The 19,458-nt window shown below is 39.6% G+C and overlaps 1 protein-coding gene across 2 annotated transcripts; it reads right to left on the bottom strand.

Moving 5' to 3' along the window:
* Positions 1–79: 79 nt before the first annotated feature.
* NBR1 (NBR1 autophagy cargo receptor) lies at positions 80–19,410 on the bottom strand. Of its 2 annotated transcripts, none has more exons than XM_074849416.1 (21): positions 19,104–19,410; positions 16,709–16,771; positions 15,383–15,401; positions 14,976–14,998; positions 13,899–14,117; positions 13,282–13,356; positions 11,915–12,132; positions 10,739–10,903; positions 10,030–10,236; positions 8,646–8,805; positions 7,873–8,160; positions 7,274–7,426; positions 6,863–6,938; positions 6,440–6,550; positions 5,770–5,958; positions 5,510–5,644; positions 4,539–4,896; positions 4,143–4,237; positions 3,530–3,608; positions 2,687–2,792; positions 80–2,345 (listed from the first exon to the last, which is right to left on the bottom strand). In XM_074849416.1, exons 1-21 carry the CDS (start codon positions 19,260–19,262, stop codon positions 2,172–2,174), a joined length of 3,072 nt encoding a protein of 1,023 aa, XP_074705517.1. In that variant the 5' UTR covers positions 19,263–19,410; the 3' UTR covers positions 80–2,171. The 2 variants fall into 2 exon arrangements, with proteins under 2 accessions (XP_074705517.1, XP_074705516.1); XM_074849415.1 differs by having other exon boundaries at positions 80–2,348; positions 19,104–19,409.
* Between the last annotated feature and the right edge of the window lie 48 nt (positions 19,411–19,458).

Raw genomic sequence — 19,458 nt, 5'->3', positions numbered from 1 at the left:
GCTGCCGGTCGTCCCCCTCCTCCCCCCTCAGCACAGCTGAATCTAAAGCGCTCACCCTAAATAAGATACAGAGATCATGTCTGCACTATAGAATATATTATAAATTATACCATGCATCCATTAACAAAATATACAAAGCCAACAGAGATCTCTATCTTAAGCCTGAGCATACATTGTCTAAACCCTAGTAAAAAGTAACCTAAGGAAAACAGCATTTCACACTTCACATTTCAATCTGCAATGAAGTGTTCCTCACACGTTTTAGTGTTTTGTTAATTTATGTAACACATTAACATTCTAAGTATGAAGGTACACACAGAAAGAACACGTGTCCTGCTGGGCCTTCCAGATCAAAGCAGATCACCACACTGTGCTTCGAAACTTCACCAGCTGCTGCCCTCCCTCCTCCTCATCTAGAGCAGGCATAAGCCAAGAGGTACTCACAGCAGTATGCCTAAGCTAAGGTGGGGAAAAAAACAGTGGCTTCAAGTTACAGAAAGATCTTTACCTGGTCCACAGCAGACAGCTGTACTGGTGTACAGAGAGATGGGAAACACTGCAAAATAGTTCTACTGTATTTCAAAATAAACATTTAAGAGTATATCTTCCACAATCTATAAAAATAGGTTTAAAACAAAAATGGTATGATACATTTTCTTCAATTATTTTAATGGTATCTTATCTCTAAGGGTATTAATGTCTTTTAAAAAATTACTACTACTGATCGCCTGGTCAGTCACAATACTTATACTGCTTCAGCTACATCGTGACAAAACAGGAACACCTTAGTTTGAAGCAGCAGTAATATAAAATATTTTAGGATCAATGGTCTCTTACTGCAGCAAGGAAAAAAGTTTGCTTTAAAGTAAGAACATAGCCAACACTGCTGTCACCTTCAGAAGGACTGGACTCTGAAAAATTATCTATGGATACACCACTGCACAGCAGTGTATGTTGCTCGTTTCTCATGATTCTTCAGAATCAAATCTCTCTCAGTACATTCAGAACGGAATTCTTAGATTTCCAAATTAAATATGGGCATTTAAAGCAAAATCTTGAGAAAAATTAAACCTAAAGATGTGTCTATTGAAACACAGCAGCTAGAACCATCACAGGAGACTGTACACTGAAAACTGCTTAAGTTAATCCATTTTTCAAACTATAATGTAAGTCACACAATCCCTACCTCAAGCACTCTTCCCATTCCTAAGCATTACCAGAATTTGTACTCCAATTCAGGTCTGGGTTTCTACACATTCTTCAATTCTATGTGGTATTAACAGAGTAAGAGGTTTGCACTATACTGAAAAGTGATAGTGGTCAAATTTTTAACATTGTTACAAAGAGCCTGTAAAGATTCTTAGTCCTTTCCTACCCTTAAACTCCATTTTTAACAAAATATTTATGTAGGCTATATTTTCCTGTTAAGACGCTTTGCACTATCATTACTAGAGCTGGTTCAATCGCTGATGGTAAATTCACTCTCCTGCTTCATTCTGCTACAAGAAACAATGACTTTCCTGGTATTCATCAGTTGAAAAGCCTGAAAATGTCACCACTTGTTAAAGAGTTGTTTCATGGTTCAAGATCGCTTTTGTGTATGAGCAACCTTTTTCTTCTAAGAATCATTTGTAAAGTTTTAGTCTGTTACTATCATGCATTGGACAAATCAGTTACTAAATTATATCAGAAGAAACAACTTGCTAGTTGTGGGCATCTCTTGTAAATTAGGCAAGACTACAGTTTACAGCAGCATTTTACATTGGTTCCTATTCCAAAACTTGTTAAAAGTCAAGAAAACAAGTTTCCAGCTGCCTAAAATAAAAATCCTTACATGCAATAAAAGGGGAAGTTCTCATCTGGGTAGAAATTTAAGTGATTCTACAGGATTCCCTGATAGAAGGATTCAGTATGAAATTAGAGACTTAAAGGCTACTCATTTAACTATGAGGTCCAAATTAACAGTTGAAATTCTGGTCTCCAACTCATAAGATGCTGTGACAATCACTGTTTGACATTTCCATGAGGGAAAAAAGTCAAAAGCTCAAAGAAAAGCCAAAGTTTTAGTCACACCTCCAAACAGAAAGCAGCTGAGGAGCAGCCTGCTACTGCTGCAGTGTTCAATGAGAGTTTACTCAGTGAGGACAAATCCTCCCCTCCACCAGGAAGGTTCAGCACCTGCTGCTGTACCAGTCACTGTTACTGATCTGAAGCAATTCAGTTACCACTTGAACCATGTTATTGTTGTGTTTCTTCAGCAGCCGCAGGTTTAACTGCCTGTCACAGAATCCCATCTCACACAGACTGGATAGAAGAGTGGCAGTGTGCTCCTCTGTAGCCGCAGGCTGCTGAAAACAAAAGGTAGTAAGATAACTTTTCTGCCATTTGAAGCAGTGGTCCTGCATTAAACTGGAATATAGTTGAGGCACAGAAGCCCTTTTCTCCACAATTAAGCTGTTTATGTTCACTTTCAGTGGTGAATTACTACTCCTACATGACACTAAGAGACATGCCATGGATTTCCCCATCTGCTGGTCAAGCAGCATCCCTCAAAGGGTGCCATCAGGCTTAACATTTTACTGTTGCACAAAGCCCTACACAGAGTATTGATACATTTAAAAAACATACACCTATAATTTCAGGTTGGCATTCTATGAAACTCGTAGCACACAAGACAGACTTTTACCTGTTCTATAATGGGTGGTCCAGCAAACAACGCTTTGTAGGCAGAAGCAGCAACTGACAAAGCTCCTTTAACCAGTTCTCCTGCAATGCTGCTTCCTTGAGGGTATCTGCAGAGAAGTCAGGTATTACTTCACAGTCAATAAAGCCAAGTGTTTGCTCCACATGAAATGCAAGTCTCTCCCTGTTGATGTGCCAACTGAGATTTAGTCTTTGTGGAGAGAACAACCTTTGACCCTTGTTGTTCAGCAGTTGAGCTATGTATGAAGCTCATTCCTTCTTTCTTGATACCTTCTATTAAATTGTGGTTGTATGCTCAAGTACATTAGTTTGCTTTCCATAACATAACCTTTTGTAAAGAATTAAGTATTCTCACTCAGAAGAGCACATCTATACGTGAAAGCTATGTACTGTGACATATCCATTCAGGCCGGAGTAACTTCTGTTACCAATTCTTAAGTCACTTAATATTCTGCTCAATGTTTTGTCCCATTCCTCCAGTCTCAGTATCTTAAGATGCTCAAACTTTGCAGCTAACTTACACAATCCCTATTTTAAGAATCCTGAGATTTTCCAGAAAAAGAACCACAGAATTTTAAGATTCAGTTTGAGCTCTTCATACACTTTTGCTTGCCAAGTCTTCATCCTTCATATTCACGTCTAAATAGAAACTGAGATCTTATGAAAATATAGCATTATATAATTCAGCATGTGTTTCCTTTTAAGACAGGCCTTTCTCCAAAATTGACTATATTAAATCTGTAAGCCAGTGCTTTTCCTAGGTGCCTAATTCAGCAGTTCTCAGTTTAAAACAGTATTTGTGAAGTCACAGCTTCAGCTTCATTACCTTGGGTATTCTGAGCACTTCTGTTTACTAGTTAGAAATCCAGAAGATCCTGGTCCATGACTGTCTTCACCACTGGGTTCTGGAAGAGGAAGAAAAAAATATCAACCTGTCCAGTTAATGAGAGCTGAAGAAATGCTACATGTACATAAATGGAAACAAATGGGGTTCAGTCCAAAATGAATACTTTCAAGTTTAGTTATCCAGACACAAACTGAGTATACAGGATTCTCACTGCAGTCAAAAGAATTTCAGAAGTCATCTGGCCGATTAGTCAGTGGGTGTTTAACACAAGATGAACTGCTGTCTGAGCTCCCAGTGACTGTAACAGCTTAAATACACAGTTCATTCATTCCAGAGCAAGGTAATTTTCCAGATGTATACAAATACTTCTGAGTACCCTCCTACCATTTCTTAAGAGCCAATCAGCTCTTAAAGCCAATTATTTCTTTATTCAAATATTCTATATAGTAAAATTTCAACACCTAGAGAAAAAACAATCATTACTTGGTATGCTTCTGCTCTCCTCAAGAACAACAAAACATCAAATCCAATACTAGGTGTAAGGAACAGGCAATAACAACAGGATGCATCCTTCATCAAGCACTGTCCATACCTTCTCTTATTTGATTATGAGGACTGGAAGAGACATTCTCTGAAGCTGATAGGTTTGGTTCTTGGAAGACAGCACTCTGAAGAGATGCAAGATTCCTGAGAACGTAAGGCAAAAAAAATGCTTTTACTACTTTCATTCTGCACGTACACATGTAGGTATGTCAAGATCAACAGACAAAAGGAAAAGCTTCGCATGCTCCCTTCTTTCCCACTCTTGTACTCACCTAATCAGTGAGTACAAACTTTATAAAAAGTTGCAGGATTTAGGACGTTCGCTCCAGCACATGACAAAACTTTTGTTGCAACAACCTGTCTGGACACTGAACTTAGGCACAACACCCCACAGACTCTACAGCAACACCAACATAACCATTTTGCTCCTGCCCAAGCAGCGTACCTTTGTGCCTGGGGTAAGGTGTCCGCAGTCTCTGGGGTTAGTGGCACCACAGCCAGTGTTTGTGAGGTTGTCAGAATATCACTGACATGCTGAATCTGTGACTGGCTTCCCCCTTCCGGATTCTCTGGCCCTGTTTCAGGTTCTCCTGTCTTCTCCAAGCTGGGGTGAGACAGAGCTGAACTATACATGGACTCCCCTAAAGGACGACTGGTGTCAAAGCACTCCGGGAGAATAATGATATAATCCTCTGATGAAGCAGAGGAGCCTTGACTTTGAACATCATCTTTATCATCATCTTCCTCATCAGAATTGCCGGTATCACTACAGGGGCTTGCTCTCTCAGACAGTGCAAGGTCCCCTAATGGGAAAAAAAGTGAAGTATTAACAACTGTCTATTTTGTATGGATAACTGCAGACAGTATTGTCCCAGATATGAGACAAGCATTCAGAAACAACTGTAAACCTTTGCTGCTGGTATTAATGGTACCATTTCCTTTTTCTGTTGGGGGGGAGGGTGGGGGTGTAGTGTGAGAGAGTAACGGATCTTACTGTTAAGCCTGTGCAGATACACTGCTGATATATATGCTGCTTATAATAAGAACAGGAAAAGAGCTCCACTGAGAATTAGACAGTAGTTTTCAGCTCCTAAGTTACATGCACCAGAAACAGTTCAAAAGTACTGACTTCAACCTACATATACAAAATACGGAAGCACCCGCCACACTTAACATATGAGCACTAATTTGATTACCTGATTGGAACCTTTCTGTCTCAATTTCCCCTGTTTTTAAAGCAGCTGTTAAACTAGCTGCTCGTTCAGAGTACTGACACCAATTTTCTGACATAATAATGATTCTCTTGGTCTAATGAGAATCAATTTCCTAGAAGAGTGTCAGATCTTTTTACACCTGATTTTTTTTTTTATAGTTTTACTACAGCTTTACCTTAAATTTAAATCTATTTTAACTTACCACAATAATTTTCTGTCACTGCCCTTGACTGATGAATCTTTGCCTCCTTTTTGGAAGTGGAGTTAGTTTTTATCCTAGGAGATTCTTCATTTATCATATTGCAACTGAAGGTGTCTTGAAATGCTTGTAAAGAGTCTAATAAAACAATAGTGAAAAACAATTAAGGAGATATCACCATCTGCAGTGCAGGGCAATTTGTGGCCAAATATCTGACTGCAGAAAAAGTAAAGCCACAGAAGCCAGCTAAAGACAGTACTTACTCTGGAGGATTTTCTTTTTCTGTGGGGGCTTATGGTCAGGTGCAGCATCCAGGGTTAGAGAGCGAATTACAGTTTCACAGACAAACTGAGTCCCGCTCATATCTTCTTCGCCTTCCTCCTGGTTCAGTGGATGTTCAGCTTTCACTTTCACTATGCAAGTATCTGCAGGAAAGCAGGCTTCCATCATTCCTTTGAAAAGGAAACACAACAGATTATTTTAGCACCACCACAAGGCAAGCATAAGAAGAATTTTTTTAGGCTAGTCAAGGCTAACATCAACTCTATGTGTCAATTCTTTTTAAAAATTGAAAGATTTTGAAATTCAATTCAAGTTGAATGTGAAAATGATTGAGAAGTATAGGGGCCACACCTGGAGTGTTTGAGTATAATCTAGTCTATAAAGGACAAATTGTTAATTCTCCCAACAATTCTACTGGTCAGACAAATCAGGAGAAACGTTTGTATTTCTGAATTCTACATATATTAAGCTCCAATCTCTACAATCAGAGAGTAGCGTCAGACTACAGGTTTATGAGCCAAAGAATTTTTTTCTTCCACAGAAGGGAAAGACCAGAGTTAGAATTCTTTTTAGACATCAAGTCTGCTGACTGCATAAAAGTGACAATATCCTCCTCTCCTCACCCCCAGGCTCCCCATGACTACTACTTACCAGGTACTGGTTTAAATCCACTCCCCTCATTCTCCTCCTCTATCTGACCTAAGCCAGGTTTCTCCAGCAAGGGGCTATCACGTGGCAAAGGGGACATGCATGGAGTCATGTCTGAAAAACAAAGGTAGCAAAGGTAATTGTCACTGAGTAGGAACCTTCCTTCCTCCAGGAGGCAACCTTTTATCCTTTTTTTAAGGGACATTCTTCCAAGACTGAAGAAATCCAGTTATCTTACAAGACAATTAGGTGAAATAAGCAACTAGCTTTGTATTACACTGGCACTGGTTGAGCAAAGAAAATGGCAGCCTTCAACGTCTGGAATTTATGGTCTTGAGGATGTGAAGCTGAAAAGAAGCCAAGACTGAAAAACATAAAGGACAGCTGTCTGTGCTAGAGACAGCACACAGAATAGGAGAACCTTACCAACAGGAGTATTGTGTGGCACCCGCTCCAATTCCTGCACAATATTGATGTCCAACAGCTCAAAAGACAGCAAATCCTACAAAAAGAAACACCACAGTTCTCATCAGCAAACCCTGAAATGGAATCCTACACTGTGCTTCCCAGCATCAGATCCCATTAACTTAAAAGTAACTCAACTCTACTTAGTTAATTACTCTGCATGATCTCAGAGGACAGTTTTCCCATAATGTACATCCACATCACAGAATATAGCACACCAGTTAGGGCAGCAAGAGGCAAAGCCAAGTACTCCCTTGTTAGGGGCCAGAGAAAGACCCAACTCTGCAACTCTCTTTTGATGTCTATGTACCCAGCATCAAACCCAAGGTGGTTTTTTTTTTTTTAATCTCTACCTGAATTTTAGTGCTTTACCTGTGCCGTGAGGAGATCAACAGATGGGATATAAAATTCTCTCTCACTTGGCAGATTTTTGATCTTTAAAGGAATAGTTGGCAGAGGTATTTCAGTCTGCTCCATGATTTCACCCATCAGTCGAGTACCTGCCTCTGTCTTTAAGGAAGCATCCTGCAAAAGCAAAAAAAAAATAAATGTCTCCAGGAGCCCCTTAGGCAGGCAACAAATAAAACAATTACAGGAAATGTAAAGCCTGAATTTTGTGTATAAGAACACAAGTAACTTAAGGGATTTAATTCAACTGATCTTAGAGCCAAAAAGACAAGATCCAACATAAACAGAAATCCTGCAGTGTTTCAGTTCAACCAAAGAACTAGACATAGAGCTGCTGACTGATAACTAATCCCATGCCTGTCAAAAGGAATGCCCATTTAGAACTTACAAATGCAATGAGTTGTGTATCTTTTCTATTAAAAATAAAAATTAAAGCAAACAACCAAAAGAATCCCTTAGAAATCAATACAGTTAGGGACACTACACCATTGCACCAAACCATATACACTGCTCCTTCTACTCGGCAATTCAGAACTGCCCCAAATACCAGATGAGTTACTTGCCTGTTTGGTGCTGGAAGCTTTATCCTTCTGACAGGAGTCAGAATCCTTCCAATTGCTTTCTAGATAGTCAGTAGCTGGGGACGGATCCACAACAATACTGCACCAGATCCTGGGCCCAAACTGTTCCCCTCTGTGTGACAGTCTCCAGTGAGAGGTGTAAGTTCCTTCTATATTAGGAGCTACAAACTCAACTGAGACAGTTCCTACTTGTCCTGATGGAAGGCATGGCACTAACACATCTTTTTTTTCAGAAGATGCCAAGGTCAGATTTCCCCACATAAGTTTCAGCTGAAATATACAACAGAAAAAGCACAAATTAACTTCACAAACTTCTCTGCAAACTGTAGACAGTACGGAGCACTTAAAGTTCCTCTCCTGAAAGGCCTTGTAGATACTAGGCATGGAGAAGAGAGGCTGCTAATAAACATTCTCACATTAGTCACTGTCACCACAAAGTAAGATAATCCCCCCCATCTTTCAACATGAACACAGCCACTCACAGAAGAAAGGCTTTTTGGAGTCAGAAAAGCAACACACTTGTTGCAAACAAGGTTGAACTGCAGCATTATAACAGCACTGGAAGACATGTTCAGTGATGTTAACCTTGATTGCTTTCCTCCTACAGTCTGCAGTTGTAAAGAGTACCCAGACAGCTTATTGCCCCAGAACTCCCAGCCTGTGAATTCACAGGCCAAATTAAATCCTAAACAGGTTCCAACAGAATTCAGATTCCTCATGCATGTATGCAATATCTAACAGCAAAGCCAAGATACCTTTGTGTCCGAGCTCCATTCCACATTGCCAGTGTTCTTCATCCGCCAGTGTTTGATAAACTTTGTTCCTGGTTGCAAGTGAGTCCCATCTGGCAAATTCTCATCCACAAATACCGCACTTAGTGTTGGGACAATTGCTTGGAAGGGTTGACTAGGATTCCTGGGATTGGGGGGAGGAAACAAACAAATACACCAAAAAAACACCAAAACTGAGGAAGTCACTCAGCTGCTATTTCGCTGGCTAAAAACAGAGGACGACATTAAGTTTGTTTCCTATCTCTAGAAGTGTTTCAAAATTCTAACATTTTACCTACTGTTTTCATCTTAAGTCTAAACACCACATCGCAGTTTGCTTTCCTTTGCTTAAGGAAAAAAGAAACACATCAAACTAAGATTTGCTTATTTTGAAGAATATTATTGTAATTACAGAACTCAGGTTTAACAGAAAAGTTCACTGTTCTCTCGATTTGATTTAGTCTCACAGCACTTCAGGCTGTGCTATTCTGTTAAGAGAATGAAGTCGTTACCTTCATGGTGTTGAATCAAAAAGACTGTGCTATAGTCGAAGCACTAGTATCTTTTATTTGGCCTTACAAGCAAAGGGGCTCAAAACTAGATTTAACCCAAAGCTTCACTGTTAATTTGGGCACAGAGAGGACTGGCGAAGCAGCTCATACACATGCCAACTTTAAAAGATCCAAAAGAAAAAATATGCACCTAAATTACATTGGTTTTGTTCTTCTAATAAGCCCGTTCAGCAAAAAGGAAGCAAAGATAGCCATTTCAAGCTCCCCACAAATGTAATTGATTAATGTTCATTTGACCTTTAAATGCCCTAAATGGAAGGGATGAATGACAGAACCTAAAGCAAAACAAGTTTTACACCTGTACATTCATAAAAGCAAAGGGAATGGAAAATGTAAAGTGGTTGCCTGCAAAGGCTGCTGTCTAACGATCATCAGCCTAAGATGACATAGAAAGAAGAAAGAGCACTGAACATAAACACACAGAATGTACTTGACTTTATGCAGACAATATAGCAGGAAGACACACTTTTTTAAAACTGACAGTAACATTAATTTACGCTGTATGTGCATGCATGTGTAAATATGTAATCCTAGGCATTCCCCTTTCTCCTAAATCTATATAAATCTGTAAATTCCTGATAATAACCATCAGCTGCTTTTTTTCTTCTCCTACTCTCCTCCCAAGTAGAAACACTTCACCTTGCAAATTCCCTTCAGACAAAATTCTCACAGGGTCCAATGACAAATGATACTTCAAATTAGCAATTTCATAACCTTCCTTCTGTTACTTTAACTTGGTCTCATCACAACAGGTCAGTCAGCACAATAAGAAATGCTCAGCTAACAACATCTCTTACAGGAAGGTATTAGGTTGGAGACTCTCAGATTTCAGAGTAGGTGAGCCACTAGTTTCCAATACATGGACAGAGTTCCACAGATGAATTTTCCTGTGCAATTTTAGCTGTTTTTTGAGCTCTCGGACCTCTGCCTTTCGCTGTTTCTTCTCTGCTCGTAATCTTTGCTTTTCTGCCTTCAGAAATCTTTTGTCCATCTGTTTCTGGAGCCTGCAGAGAGAATAAGCCACCTTGTTACAATACATTAAACTGATTGGAATTTAGTTTTAGCCAACATGGTCTTAGTCTCAAAGGGAACACTTTAGGAAATGTCTCATGCGTCTAGACTGGATCTCTCATGTTTTTAAAAGAAAATCTTCATAGCTGCTTGTGAAGATATTTTGATCTGTCTCAGTGAAAGAGCAAACCTACAGGCAGATTAGTATGCTCAAAGTAAATTAGTATGCTCAAAGAAAGAGCAAGCTCTCAAAGTTTGCTACCCACCTATGACATGAAATTTTGTCTTTTCTAATTTGTTACTAAAAAAGCTGTAAGATTCATGACTTAGGCCATTTAAGTATATAGCTATTTTTAGCTACTCACAATAAAGTTTGAGTGCCATTTCTTGTTATCTCTAAATCCAAAATAAAACCTGAACATCAACCCTGATACAGATGTTTCCACTTTGCTATCAGGATAACCTTGGCAGGGACTGACAGGTGCCACCATTTACCTAACTTGCTCCAGAGTAGCAGGCAGGGCAGATGAAAACTCTGCAAGGCTGTAATTCTCAGCAATACATAGAACAGGTCTTCGTAGCTTTAACAAGACATGATTAGGGTCATGGGCATATGTTCCTGCTTCACACTGCTCACAGATATTGTAGGCTGGACAAAGGCTGCAAAGCAGAAAAGGCAGAAGGTTACTAAAAGGCAGACAAAGAATTAATGCACTGGAAAAATACACTGAAGGATAATTAACCCTTACATTTCTGCAGAGAAAAAACTCCCTATCATACCACCATTATAAGCAATGCCCAAGTGAAGCAGAAGCTGGTTCTCTCACACATCAATATTTGGAGCCACCTGGAATATCTAGATCGGTTATCTCTTCTTGGCAAAACTGCAACACAGTTCCCACTTCCTTCTTGAATACACACTGCAAAAACCTGATGCTTCCTTTAGCACAAGTGATTAACAACTGTTGCTATAAATGATAAAACATTATACTGAAATCCAGTGCCAGAAACAGCATCATACTTATGAAAATACAGAGGATAAGTCAACTGAAGTATTCAGGGATGCAAAGCAGATTGGTCCTGCAGGAACAGGACTGGTAAAAAGACAACTGTCACCTCCTACCAGCAAGAAAAATAAACATCCAAAGGAAAACCCCTGTTGTCATTCCATTCACTGCTGCTGCCTAGCCCTAAAATACTTACTTTTACAGCAATTGTCTCATTCAATTAAAAACCTTACTTCTGACACTCGTCAAAACCTATTTCATATTATTAAACTGACAACGGTGAGATCATTAAAAAATGCATGACCTGCCTTAGTCCCACTGACTGTCAGAACTAAAGGACTATTTAAAGGACTAAAGGACTGCTGGTTGTAAGGTTTGCTTTTTTGTTTACTTACCTGAACAAAACATTTTCCTTTACAATTACTTCATGTTATATGCAAAGAGCATTTCAGAATATAGCAAGTGTTATAAATTTCTCTCACTTTAACAATCACGTTTTCTTAACATAGTATTGGTCTTGCTCTTACGCAGATAAGGTCTAGCCGCCACAGCAGAGAACACGCAGCATGCTACAGAAGTCTACAACACCAAGACAGTTTCTCAGACTCGTTCACACGCCCTACCTGTTAGGTTTCCCACACTCCCATCTCTCACGATATTCTACCTGCACTGGTAGCGAACTCCAACAATTCGGGCCTGGCAGTTGCAGCAGGAGATCAGCCAGTCGCACGGGTTGCCATTCCCTGACTGGCTCTCTGAAGTTGGAGGTGCTGCTGTAATAGAGCTCTCAGAAAAATCTGGAGGCTGACTGTGACGAACAAGCTTCTCATGCAGCTTCTGCTCCAGTTTCTCAACCGTTTCCTTAACTATTTGTTCCCTGAACTGGAAAAAAATTGAAGTAGTCATGGATGAGACCCACCTACATGCCTTTAAAAGTTGGATTACACTGTCCCAATTCTCCCAATCCATAATTCATAAAGCTGTTCAGAACCCACTTCCCATCCCCCCAGCGCATTCCAGATGAAATTAAACGAAGTATCACAATCCTCAAAGACGATTTGTATTCTAGAAAATACTAGCCCATAGCTTTTAACAAGGCAAATTAAAAATCGTAAACTTATGCTTACAATATCGAGGTGGTTCTTCATAACCTTGCACTAAGGGAAAGAAACTAATCTCCAAGACAATTAACACAACTCCCAACAAACCCCTCTGGAGTCTCTGTCATTAAGTCTTGATTTTGTCCACCAGGGATGTTTGAAACACAACCATTAAGGTCCCCTATTTTTAGTTTGTATAAAGAGGTGGCAAAGGAAGGGAGACTCTATAGAGAAAAAGCTTAAAGATAAATGCATATACTCTTGTACACTGTACCTTTTAGTTTCAACAACTCATTAGCTAATTAATCCTTAGCAGTCATATCTAACTGCTTCTCAGTGATGTTCATTAGCTGTTCAAAACAAGTTAACACCCACATCATATCAACCTATAGGTTATACTCGCTCTCCTAAAAGTATTTTCTTAAGCTGAAAAATCAAGAAAAGCAAGGTCATCAAATGCGATGCTTCAAATCTCAGGAGACCTTAAGTATCACCCTACTGACACTGGTCAAACAAGTCTCTAACAGCAACACTACTTCATGCTCTCTCCCTTATGATGAGGGCCCTCGATAGTCGAAGTTCCTACAGCTATCTGGAGTGCAATAAGGATGCTCTCACGGGAGCTACTGAAACTACACTCCAACCAATCAAGTGCATAAACCAAACAATACCCTTTTCACAAGAAGTGGCACGTATCAAACTTTTTAAGGTAACACCTACACCGTACATTCATAGTTAGACATCTACTTTCCATTTATCACCTCAAAAGCAAAGTGATTAGGTGCTTAAATGCCCTTTAAGATCCTGGTCATAAGTACTGAGAGCAACTGTGATCAGATATATACAGTTAGGCACCACAGGTATCCTTTCCACCCACAGCCTCTTATGTATTCCTTTAAGAATACTAAAATGCAGAAGAAAATACACTTACTGTTTCCAAGTAGCTAGTAAACCATTCCGGAGGATTTTCATTTGTTCTTCCTGTTCTAGTCTGATTTAACTTTTGCTGGGGAAAAAACCCAAAATGAAAAAACACACCACAAAAATAAGTCACAGACCTTAAGTAAGCAAAGCTGCAAAAAACCTCAATAAAGCAAGTTAACCACTTTCAAATAGCTGTCCCCTCAAGCATCTTTACAAAATAAAAGATTTCCAGTTCTTCAGAAAACAGTGCAAAAGCAATACAAGGAAGCCACTGACATTTTCCTAAAAGGTTTCTGCCTTATTAGCATTTGAGTGTAATTACACATTAAAACCAAAGAAATCAAGTCAACCAGAAGTTACTAGATGGCAATTAGGGCTTCAGGAGACCATTTGCTTTATCAAAATACTTAAGAATGGTCACCATGAAAGAATCTGTATTTCTAAATGCAGCATCAAAATAACCTCTTGAAGACATTCAAGAATTTTGCAGGTAGCTGAAAATGAAGACCAACTTCTGAACTCAGAGGTTTTATGAACAGGTAAAGATGACAACCAGTCTATAAAGCAAATTACACTTACGAATTCTTTGTTTTAATGAATATATAATCCAGCTCTGCATCCTACCTGAATTGTCAACTCCTTTTCATTTTTTAAGTCTTCCTCTAACCCCTGAGCTAGCATGGAATAGTGCAAAAGAGGTTTCTTCTCATCTTTAAGAAGTGCCAACTTTTCTGTCACAGTTTTTTCATGTAGTTGCAAAGAACAAGAATACGAAGTTTCTTTCAGAGAAGAGTTTTCTTCATACACATTCATCTGAAGTTGATTTCCTTGTTTAACTGCAATCTAAATAAACAGTACTTACACACACCATATTTACTCCACTTACAACCAACATACAAAATCCTGTAAAAATACAGCACTACACTACACTGGAGAAGTTGGAGAAAGACTAACACACACAAAAAGAAAGACTGAGTGAAATGCCAAGAAACAGTCAGCTGATAACTCTATTCTGACTCTCTTAAAGGCTACCAGTATGCTTATTAAAAAGTTTATTATCAGCCAAAGTATAATTATGCAGATACTCTACAGGAATTTTTCAATCTACAATAAAGCTGTTCACATGAGCCAGTAAACAATAGATATTCTGTTCAGGAAGTTACATTAACTTTATTAAATATTATTATTATTTTCAAATTATCAATTTGAAATTCAGACCATGAGAAAAAAGTTCTGAAAGCATTAATATTGTACGAAACTTAAAGGAATGCAATTCTTATTTTGTCTAAGTAAAATTAACTGCTTATAACATAACTAAGCACTGATACCAATTAGAGTTTTCATGTTGTACTCTATGGCAATAGAGTCTTTGTGGCAAGATTTTTAAAGGGACCCCATTAGAGCCCAGTATCTCCAAACATGGGATTAGTGTTTAAGTGTTTGAGAAAGCCTGTCATTTAACCAATGCATGGGCTGCTCAGGGGCCTGAACCACAACTGCCTATTCAACTAATTCAGACAAATCAAGATTAGCCTAGATGGAAAATAACTGTAGCAACGCATTCAAGCTAGTGTCCAAAGCTAGAAAACTGAGTTATTCTGATTTCCATGGGCCAGGTAATGCTGTTTTTTTCCCCTCAGCTACACCAATTTTAATTGGAGAAGAATGAATATATTGAAAAAAGTCAAAGAGAGTATTTACCTTCAGAGCTTCTTCATATTCCTCTAAAGAAAAAGGGAAAGAAATGTGAATTTTCCCCATCTCAAACAACAGATGTAAGTTTAGCACACAGTATTTAGGGACCCTTACATCAAGGAGTGTCTCCCATACCTTCTGCAAAATCTTTTAAAATAGCACTACTGAAAGAAGTTGTATGTATGGCAACAAGCAAACGTGTTCTCACCAACTAGAGACTTAACATTCCATTAATTTAGCCATTTCCAATTTGCTCCTATGGATCAAAAACTCCTTCCTCTGGGAAGGATTTGGTGCCAAATATATATAAAATCCAAAAACCAAAAAGCAAGAATTCTCAACTGCTTCTCCAGAAACATGAACAACAGCTGGGGTCTATTTACTGATTTCACTTCAGTAAAGTAGCAGCTCACCTTTGCTATTCACAGAGACCTGCAAAGAGAAATAACAGTGAGTAATAGCCATGGATATATTTTTGTAATTGTCTTAAAATTAACACACTTTCAGAATAAATGTACTTTTACTCAGAGTTTTCAAAATACCACTCCTCCAGATATTTGTTATTGCTGCCATGTTTAATCATTAATCAATGCTGTGGTGTTCTGAGCAGACCATGTTCTTTACCAGATTTGCACAGCAAGGTCTCCGACACCTCCCAGCACCCAGAGCAAGCGTGGTCTCATTTACTGGAAGTAAACTGGCACCAGTACCACTGGGTTTGCTATACAAGTACACAGAGGTTGGTTGCTTTTAATGTCCACAAGAGAACAGTTAAGCATTTCAGATACAAGCTAAGCCTGTCTTCTACAGGTGCTCATTTATTAATTTTGCACACAGAAGTTACTAATACAAGAAGCTATTTAATCACGACAGCATTGCATGATTCTGACCAATGTTTATTAGTATTTGATAAAGATCTTTAACAGATGCCTCTATATATTTCTATAGATACAGGCTGGAAAATAAGGGGAGAATCTTTCCCTGAAATGTTGCTGGAAGCATCTTGACATTCCCCTCTAAGGGAAAAAAAACCACAAACAAACACAAAGATCCCCATTTCGGCAATTTAGTAGAGTTAAAAACCAACAAGTAGAACACAAGAGTTTGCAAAAGTTATGTTCTGTTTGAGAGCTACATTCTACTGTAAATCTCCAGATAAACAGAAAGAATATGAGAGGGTGAGGTTATGCCAAGCAGGAAGTTACTCAACAAGGACAACTAGAAGTAACCAATTTGTTTTCCGAGTCAGTAATCTGCTTGGAGATTACAGCATTTGCATAAAACAAGCAGAGGATTTGAGTACACCAGATCACTGAAGGAAACATATGCTAATGACAGGGGACCTACATTTTTCAAAGGAAGGAGTGTAGATTGAAGAGGCAGGGCTTTATCATGGCTGCAGACACAAATAGTTACAACTACCTTATTCTCATAAAATGAAAAATAAAAGAGTCCCTGATCAGAAGCATCCCCCCTCAGAACCACCAGCTGCTTCTATGGGGTGGGAAAAAGAAAGGCAGTAGCTTCTAAAAAAATCTTAAACTCAGCATGCTACATTAAGAGTGAAACCACAAGACTAACAGCTATTTTCTTATCAAAGGGGAAAAAAAAAAGTCACCTCTGATCTGCATAACAGACACTTTTGAAGGACCCACTACAAATTATCAAGTGACAGGAAGGTTCACACCAGTCATTCTGGTAGACCAACTGTTGGGAGGGTGGGGTGGCAGGTATTTTACCTCATCATTATCCTCGTCAATGTATTTGATCTGAATGTTGTCCAGGTCAAAGGAAACTTTAACCTGTAAGAAAAAGAGAACACAAAACAAGACAGCACTACAGATGTTTTCAGTTAATCATGATTATTAATGTAGAAAAATGTTTTAACCCTTCTGCCCCTCCCTTCAATTTCTCAGTTTAAATAAACACTGTCTTACAAAGTCCATTCTTCCAGGGCTGAACAACTCTCCACAGTGCCTTGCCTCCAACCTCTACTAACTTTCTATAGTGAGAAGAAAAAATTCATTTCTTTCATGTTTCACCTTCCCTAGTTAATGTTTACCCCAAAATAAATAATAACAACAACCTTTCCATTATAAGAAGACTAACTCAGGGTTAGTGAACTCAGACATGGTAAACACTGCAATATACAAAGGCTGAAGCTAACAATCACCAAATGCTAACTTTTACATTTAAAACCACCAGGAAGACAGTTCACAAAGCCATTTTTCCAGAAACCTATTTGTGTTTTGAGAAACAAGGACTCATTCAACTACTAAAAAGAGCAAAGGATCTCATTCTACTACTCACTGGCTGATGCAGTGTACTTGTGAACATATCAACCATTGCAGGAATCATAATTAGAAGAATAAAGCTGAGCAGCTATTTTATATTTTGCATTAATAGGGCAAACAAGCAGCATCAAATAAACCATAGATGAAGGCAGGTGTTTCCCTATGTTGAATAACATTCTTTGAAGCTCACATGCATTTTTATATCATTTACCTACACAAGCTGCATTTTTCTTGACAGAAACTCTGAAAAATTGATACATCTAAGCCACATTCTGTTTGCCTGGACCTAAAAGAAGAACACTAGCAGTCTCAGAAGACAGCAGATGGCTGGGACTTACATAGCGCCACAGAGCCCAGTGACATAGCTACATACATTCTGCAATGACTGTGCTACAGGCAGATTCTTCCAGTGATACGTCCCAAATTAATTTTGGAAGTGCAGCAAGAGAACCAACTCAGCTTGTCAAGAAGAAACTGTAGTCTGTACCTACATTGTCTAGTACCACAGATTGTTTCCCTAAAACTCAAGCTAGAACCAGACATCAGGTTATCCCTTATAAACACCATACATGTTTAATGATACATTAAAACAGCAAAGACACAGTTTAACTGATACTACCTTAAAACAGCGATTCACACAACACAGTGCAAAGACACCCAGTGGTACTCCCTTGGTTAGAGAAACATTACTGTAATAGAACGCCACACCTTGAACAAACACACCCTCGTTCTCAGACTACTTCAGATTAAGGACACCACCATGCTTACAGAGCAATCTGCTTCCAGCTTTGATGCAGGCAGGATTCCGACTAGTTCAGACATTCCTGCACAGTCTACTTGCCACCAAGTATTTTAAGCCTGAACTCACACCTCTTCTAGAAAACTGAAATACAATCAGTGAAGATGATGCAGTTCAAACTTTGAATTTGAGTAATTCACAACACAAGAACCTCCTACAAGTTACACTAGAATACCTTATCTAAAAAGCACTGAAAGAGACAAAATACTCTTACAATGCAGCTTTGAGAGTAAGTAAAAAAGCAGAACAGTTACTACAGAATAATAAAAAAAAAAATCATCACAGCTTCATCATAACCAAGGGAATCCTTACTACACAATTTCAACCTCAGCCAAAACAGGAATTTTCACTAAATAGCACTGGAAATAAACATCCAAACAAAAACTCTTCAACATACTGAGTGCGTGATGTACAGACCTTCATAAACAACTGTCTATGCCTGCATGGCCCACTAACAAAAACAATTATATCCGAAGTAGCACACACAAGGCACCGAGAAGCAAGAAATCAAGAATGTGTTAGTGACTCAGTACCCTAGACAGCACAGATAAATTCTCAGGAAAGCGTTCTATAGGCAACAGAAGAGTGTTACTTCAACATATCTACTTCAACAAGTAGAAGAACACATAATAGGAACAGACTGTACTTTAGAGGGGTACAGTGCCAAAACCAAGTATTCATAACTGTGGAGAGGAGCAAAGCACAAAGCTAAGGCCACCCGCTCACACAGAAAAACAAGCGACCCACGAATTTTATTCAAAACAGGCTTCTCACGCCCCTTTAAGTATATAACAGGAGTAAAAGTTACGGCTAACTCTAAAAGAAAAAACTGAGACCGCAGCACCATAAAACACCAGTTCTAACAGCCTGCGAAACAGGGGGCACAGCTTCGGAAGCCGAGAGTAAAGATGCTGGGCCCTCAGAGAGGCGTTCCCGCTCCCAGTGCCTGACCAACGCGGCTCCTCACGGCGGCAGCACCGCTGCCCCGCGGCGGGCCCTCCGCTCCACCTCCCCTGGCGGGACGGGACGAGCAGCGCTCACCATGGCCTCCACATCCGCCCACGTCGTGTGCGCCGAGTCCGACACCAGGAAGCTCTGCGTCTCCCCACAGCAGCTAACGCGGAGATTCACCTGCGGCTCCATGCCGCGCTCCTCAGGAGGCGAGCGAAGCCCTAGCAAGCGGCCCGACGACCCTAACATGGCGGACCGAACGCGGCCAGCCCCCCCATCCTCCGCGCGATATTATTGGCGGTTCCGCCTGCCACTCATCCTCCTCACCACTCTGGTTGGCTGGGGCCAGGCGCTGCAGAACCACAACAACAAACACAGCCGAGCAGCGCGCAAGCGGCGGGGGCGGTGCGCCGCCAGCAGACACGCACTTCCGGGACTCCCACAG

This window comes from Strix aluco, chromosome 24 (assembly GCF_031877795.1).
Source record: "Strix aluco isolate bStrAlu1 chromosome 24, bStrAlu1.hap1, whole genome shotgun sequence".
NCBI classification, from domain to species: Eukaryota; Metazoa; Chordata; class Aves; order Strigiformes; family Strigidae; genus Strix; species Strix aluco.
The sequence above is the reverse complement of the archived record's forward strand: the minus strand, read 5'-3'. Positions and strand labels throughout refer to the sequence as shown.

Bases quoted from the DNA above. Each gene is read 5' to 3' on its own strand.
- NBR1 (XM_074849415.1), bottom strand. From the start codon at position 19,262: ATGTTAGGGTCGTCGGGCCGCTTGCTAGGGCTTCGCTCGCCTCCTGAG. The intron at 16,772-19,103 runs GTGAGCGCTGCT...TTTTTCTTACAG, and splicing joins GGGCGGATGTGGAGGCCATG to GTTAAAGTTTCCTTTGACCT. The intron at 2,793-3,529 runs GTAATGAAGCTG...ACTTCTCTGCAG, and splicing joins AAGTGCTCAGAATACCCAAG to ATACCCTCAAGGAAGCAGCA.